A 6,874-nucleotide genomic window follows, 5' to 3' on the forward strand; every position below is an offset into this window, starting at 1 on the left:
TAAAAGCAGGAGATAAAATTCCTATGTGAAAAATGTCTTCCCTTATCCCAGAATAAGAGTAATATTCTTATCTTCCTTGTTCCTCTGGTTATGCAATCTGCTAGGAGTGGTACCTGCACGACAGCTACCCCGTTGGGGCTTCCTGACTCCACTTAAAATGAGCTTAATTTATTTTCACAGTATACTTGGGAATCTAGCGACAACTGAAACACTAAACACTACAGAAAGGACCTGGGCTCTGGACTCAGACCATCTAGGTACCAATTCATCCCTCACTGGAGGAAGTTTACTAACTTTTAAACCCTGTAAAATAAGGATAAGATAGTATCACCTACCTCATATGGTTGTGGGAATTAAAAGTGCATTATAGTATTCGGCATATATTGTATGACATGGGCAATTCATTCCTTCTCTCTGAACTTCTGTCACTAATATGTAAAATGAGAAGGTATAGGACTCTACGTGTTCTCTACATTTTCAGGCCTAATGTCCTCTACATTACTGCTTTACTTTCGGGTTTGCCTTTTTGATGCCTGTTCCCATCTCTGTTCTTTCTTCCAGAGCTTTACTTTCCAAATTCTAAATCTATAGTACGTTTCAATTTCATCCCATTTGTATTTTGAAATCGCACCCTTTGTATTTTGTACACACTATCTCATCCCTTAATAAAAACAAATTAAAAATTATTTAAATATGAACATTTTCAGAGACTGAAACGTGCAGATGGCAGACACCAAATCACTGGTATACGTCGCTTCCGCCAGAGCGCTGCCGGGAGTTGTAGTCTGACGCACAGGCACACACCTCCCCGCCTCTCCAGTTTGAAAAGCGGGAGGAACGGCGGGTGGGCGGGGCGTTGAGGCTGAAGCGCGCTCGAAGCCCCGCCCCCCACCCCTTTCCGCTCGCCCGGTTCGCCCTGGAGGGGCGCGCCCGGCCGTGGAAGGGGCGTGGTCTTTTCCTGAGGGGCGGTGCTGCCGAGGCCGGCGTCCTCCGGGAGGTCCTGGTTCCCCCCACGCCGAAGGCGGCAGGAGCGCGGGGCGGGCCTGGCGGGAGGGTGGCGACCCGGCAGGCGGGGCGGGGGCGGGCTGGCTCTGGCTCCTTCTTCCTCCGCATGTGGCTGGCGGCCGCAGAGCAGTTCAGCTAGCGCACTGCCGGCCGCCCGCGTCCCCTTCGGGCTTTCCTCGCGTCTCTGGAGCCATGGCGTTCGCAGAGACCAACCCGGCGGCATCCTCCTTGCCCAACGGCGACTGCGGCCGCCCCAGGGCGCGGCCCGGAGGGAACCGGGTGACGGTGGTGCTCGGCGCGCAGTGGGGCGACGAAGGCAAGGGGAAGGTGGTGGATATGCTGGCGCAGGACGCAGACATCGTGTGCCGCTGCCAGGTGAGGCGGCCGGGCTCTGATGGGAGCCGGTCCCTGAGCTCGGGCCCAAAACTTGCATCCACCGTCCAAAATAAGGTGTCACCTTGAGGTTCTTTCCTCTTATTATGAGCTGCGGCGACGTGGAGAAATGGCGGGAGGTCGGAGACCCCTGCCCTGGGGCCTTGGGCTGAGGGCTCGGGGTGGCTCAGGAGGAAGATGCGGCTTGACGGGGAGCCTTTGAGATGCGCGATGCTTGGGGAGTTGCAGTTCTCGGTCTGGGGACAGGTGCTCAAACCCAGGACTGAGGCCGGGGTGGAGGTGGGCTACTGTTCGAATTTGAGGAGCTACCGCCCGAGGCCTGCTGGCGACTCCGGGCGGAGACGCTTCGGGGCCGCAAAACCTTCCCCATCATCACCCATCCGCTCAGGGAGACCAAGTGGGCCGAAACGCCCTGAAATCCAGACTCACCACTCCCCCACCTGCAGGCCCCGAGCTTGCAGAGCTTTGCCTCCTCGGGGCCACTTTGTTGACATGAGAACCCACCTCCGGGGCTTAGGGCTGTTTGATGACTGTTTAGTGTCCCCGGTTATTTTACTCGGTAGCCGGTATACTAAGGGGAGGTTAATTTTACATGTTGGTCCCAGAGGTGGGAATCCCACCCAGCTCTTTTACGACTGAGGCAAGTGAAATACACGAGTGTCAAATCTAGTATTTAGAAATATTTACAGGGTTACGCTCACATCTAGAGTGAACTTTCGGGAAATGGAATGGTAAGGTACTTCCTACCGGGAGACACGTGGTTTTCAATGTAAGCTTTCTTCCTATTTGTCGTTTGCTTTGAAGCAGCCTAGAGGCTAGGCCTTTGTAAAGGCTCTTAGATAACTGTTACCAATTTTAAAATTCGAAATAGTTGAGCAATAACCACTTTAAAAACGAATGGTAGTGTAATATCTGAAATTAACCACTGTCTGTTTAGGTTGCAAGAATGTTCTTCATGAACTTACCTGGCACAATATAATGATGCTGTGTACATTCTAACAAGTTCATAGGCCCACTTGATTGGAAGTTTTCTACCTAAAATTGAGTACCATTTGAGCATGCAGAAAAGGTAATCGTAGGCACATCAAAAGTTAAATAAAAATCTTGTTTTTTGCGTGCAGAAATCCATCCTGCCCGTTCCTTGGTTAAGACAGCTGTTGCACCAGTTGCCTCTTAGTATTACCACTAGCACCACCACCAGCACCTCCCTTCCAGCCTTCTATTCCTCCATCCCTCTGGCAACACACATACCTTACTTAATAACACCCCTAAAGGGGTTGCCTCACACTGCCTTAGGAGCTGCTCCAGAAGGCTGGCCTTCACCTTCCTTTTGTCTTAAAATCAGATCTGGCTGTGCTGTGGGGAAAGAAGTATGAAAATATACCTAACTCTTTCTGGGTAGGAGGGGAGACAGGCTGAGACCTGTTTATTTACTTCACTGTCATTTCTGACATCTTTCTTACACAGAAATAGTAGTGCTTGGGTACAGCTACATTATGGCGTGTAAGAAGGTTTTGGGAGTGTGACCATTTTGCCTTTATTCAGTTTTAACGTCCCTTTGAAACGTAGTAGAATTAGTTTGTTGGTTGGAGAAGGTGCTACTGTGCTGCTGTAAAAAGTAGTCTTGAAGGAGGTCATGGACCAATCTGATCTGATGCCCTTGGAAAGTCTCGAGAGAAGTGACTGAGAAGGAGCCAAGTTTGGCTTTAAAACGTTAGCTGAGGGCTTCCCTGGTGGCGCAGCGGTTGAGAGCCGATGCAGGGGACGCGGGTTCATGCCCCGGTGCGGGAAGATCCCACATGCCGCGGAGCGGCTGGGCCCGTGAGCCATGGCCGCTGAGCCTGCGCGTCCGGAGCCTGTGCTCCGCAACGGGAGAGGCCGCAACAGTGAGAGGCCCGCGTACCGCAAAAAAACCCAAAAAACAAAATGTTAGCTGAAGTTAAGAAGAAACATATGAGCAGACTTGTTAGGCAGACTTTACTCACCAGGAAAGTTTTGACTTACTACCTTCCTTATATAATTTAAAAAGTGTTGTATTCTTCTAGTGCCTTTTAAGAGCTCATCATTAGAAGGATTCTTATGTCTTGTTAGTGCAGGCAGATAAGTATTGAATAGACTTAAGAATATCCCTTGTGATTCACCTTGGTAACTTTATATCATCTGGTCAGTTCTAGTAAGCTGACATCTACTTAGTGAAGTTCTCCTGACTTATAAGATGGATGGTTATGGAATGTTGAAATTCTTAATAAGTATGTATAGAGAGCTGGGAAAAGTCAACTTTAGGAAAGACATTTTGAGCTTGAATTGCCATGTTTGATGATTCAAATTTTGTGTATTATTGAAAATAATATGCATTTTATTAGAGTTTAAGCAGTATATTTTTGTCATATTCATGCCATAATCTCAAATTTTATAGTCTTTCTCCAGAAGTGGTATACACATAATGTATCTCTAATGGAATCATAAAATAAGGAATTTTTTCTAATAAAAATACAGTTTTTTTAAAAAAGAAAAGCTGACACTGCATTTAACTGTATATTTTAATATAGAAAATGCCTTTTTGTAAAGAATATATGCAAAGCTAGTGGTATTTTCATCACCATAGCACATCGCCTGTATTTTAGATTCAAGATTTATAGGAAGTTACTTACAACTTGTTAGATACACTAGATCCTTAAATAAGTGTGTAGGACTTGCATGAAAGGATGACTTAATTTTAAATCGATAGGTCTTTTAAGAAAAATAGAAGAAGAATTAAGTATATATAGGACCAATTCCTGGCACAGTTCATTCATCCAACAATCACATAATGAATATCTACAGGGGACCACTTAGCCCCGAGTTAAAAGCTGAAAAAGGCAGGGCTTGTGCCCACAGGGAGCTTATAGTCTAGTGGACAACTGTTTCTTAAACAGGTATTTCCCAGGGTGGGGATAGAGAAGGGTACTAGTACCGGTTTTTCGAAGGGTTAAAGTATGGGACTAGGAAGGCTCCTTCCTGGCAACACAAAAATAGTTTTACTAGGAGAATATTACTGTTTTTTTTTTCTCCCCAAATACTCTCAAAATAAACTATTATTCTTTATTTTCTTTATTTTGTTGAGTAGAAACTACAGAGATTTTAACTATTGTACTTTATACCAGACCTTAAGCATGGGCTTATTTATTGCTCTGGAGAAAGTAAAGCTTGGTAGTCTTAGCTACAACTACAGGCATGAAGTTGCCTGTAATCAGGAATAGGTAGAAGAGTATTTCTTTGTGTTTTTTCCCCAGGGCTTTAAAGTTAATATAAAGAGAAAATATTAACTAAAATTAATTACAAAGGGAAAGTATATCCTGTCACTTGCTATATAAAGTTGGCCATAAAAGTAAACACAATGAAAAAAATGTTAATTTATACCTAGATGCTGGTATTTGCTGAAGGCTCTGAAACCAGCTATTAGCAAGTGATAAAGAAATGTAAAAGACATACCAGCCACAACTGAGACGTTCTCCTTGAAATAATCAGAAAGGTTGAAAGATAATTTAAAAGAGAATAATTTCAGTGTTTTTTAATGCCTTGACCTTATACAGCTAAAATTATCTTCTAAACCACTTCCCATAATTTTGAAGATGGTGGAGAATTAGCATTTAAGGTAAGCCATTCTTCCAGTTTTATAACAATTGCTATTTCGGTGTCTCCTATCAGGATTGTTTTTTATGTGTAGTATTTCCCAAGTGCCTACATAAGTGTATACCAGTGTGTGGTGTACTTGGTTAACTCCTGCTTTCTCGGATTACTGTGTTTTCCCTACTAGAATGTACGTTTTCTCAAAAAGAGGACTTGTTCCTTTTTTGTTTTCTTCCATAGCACCCAGTACTGTGTGAGGCAGAGAGGAAGTAAATACTCAACAAGTATTTATTGGGTGACCTGGATCACCCTTAGAAATTTCTGTGAATTCAGTAGTTTAGCTCTTTCCTTTATTATTTTAACATACCCCTGGACAATTTAATTGACTATTGGCATGAGTTTAATGTGGAATCCCCAACTTTCCTTGGATTAACATTTGTTAAGTAGTATTTTTAGCTAGTATTTTTCATGTACCATTATGTTCAAAGGCTTTACTAGTTTATTTTAGACTTATTTCTTGTATCTATGAGAAAATAGATAACTGATAATTGTATCATTTTTGTGTATTTCCTCAGCAAATTTCAGTTGAATGCCCTGTGATTCTAGTAAATAGTTTTTCCTTGTTGAGGGCAGTAGATCTCAAAGTTTGGTCAATGAAGATGTCCCAAGTTGTTCACTATTTAAACTTATTGTATTAGTGTATATAATATACCATTATCTCTATTTTTGAGGCATATATTTTTTAAATTATATGAGGTAATCTCAGTATCAGATCAATATTATTCTGTTTCTTTAATTTTGGTGAGAATGGGTGGGTTAGTTCGGTAGTTTTAAGTATCTCTAGGAAAAACTTTTGCCTAGAACAAATCTAGAGTGAACTGGTAAATTGATAATATAGTTAATAGCTTGCTTACTGTAACTGAATACAAATCTACTTATAGTATCTTTTGGAGACTAGGTCAGATTTTGACACCAAAGATTAATGTGGTTGAGCTACATACCAATAAGTGAAGACTGGTGATATTAGAATACTTTTATCTAACGTCAAAGGGATATGGAGGTGTTCAGTATTGTCTGGGGAAAGCAATTGGAAAGAACAGTAAGTATGTATAGCACAGGGAACTATACTCAATATTTTGTAATAACCTATAAGGGGAAAACAATCTGAAAAAAATATATATGTATGGGACTTCCCCGGTGGCACAGTGGTTAAGAATCCGCCTGCCAATGCAGGGGACATGGGTTTGATCCCTGGTCTGGGAAGATCTTACATGCCACGGAGCAACTAAGTCTGTGTGCCACAACTACTGAGCCTGCTCTCTGGAGCCCAAGAGCCACAACTATTGAAGCCCGTTCGCCTAGAGCCTGTGCTCCGCAACAAGAGAAGCCACCGCAATGAGAAGCCCGCCTACCGCACCAAAGAGTAGCCCCCGCTCGCCGCAACTAGACAGAGCCCGTGTGCAGCAATGAAGACCCAACGCAGCCAAAAATAAATAAATAAATAAATATTTATTAAAAAATATATATGTATGTATAACTGAATCACTTTGCTGTTCATCTGAAACTAACACAACACTGTAAATCAACTATACTTCAGTCAAGAAAGAAAGAAGAAAGAAAGAAAGAAAGAAAGAAAGAAAGAACAGAACAGTAAATAGAGGACAGTTCCCATGGCTACTCTGGCTCCAAGACGGAATGGTTCTTTACATTGGACCAACTTTTAATTATATTTAATTCAATATAATAAAATTCCTCTTTAAAAAATAAGAGGTCCCGGGCTTCCCTGGTGGCGCAGTGGTTGAGAGTCCGCCTGCCGATGCAGGGGACGCGGGTTCGTGCCCCGGTCCGGGAGGATCCCACATGCCGC

General features: G+C 43.3%; 1 protein-coding gene across 1 annotated transcript in view; it reads left to right on the forward strand.

The window, feature by feature from the left end:
* Nucleotides 1–1,101: 1,101 nt before the first annotated feature.
* ADSS2 (adenylosuccinate synthase 2) overlaps nt 1,102–6,874 on the forward strand; it is a 40,685-nt gene continuing 34,912 nt past the window's right edge. Inside the window, exon 1 of the mRNA XM_007463241.1 lies at nt 1,102–1,380. Coding sequence (XP_007463303.1) covers nt 1,198–1,380 — 183 coding nt within the window. The 5' untranslated portion in view covers nt 1,102–1,197. The remainder of the gene's footprint in view (nt 1,381–6,874) is intronic.

The sequence above is a fragment of the Lipotes vexillifer genome, unplaced genomic scaffold (assembly GCF_000442215.2).
Source record: "Lipotes vexillifer unplaced genomic scaffold, Lipotes_vexillifer_v1.1 scaffold1326, whole genome shotgun sequence".
NCBI lineage: Eukaryota > Metazoa > Chordata > Mammalia > Artiodactyla > Lipotidae > Lipotes > Lipotes vexillifer.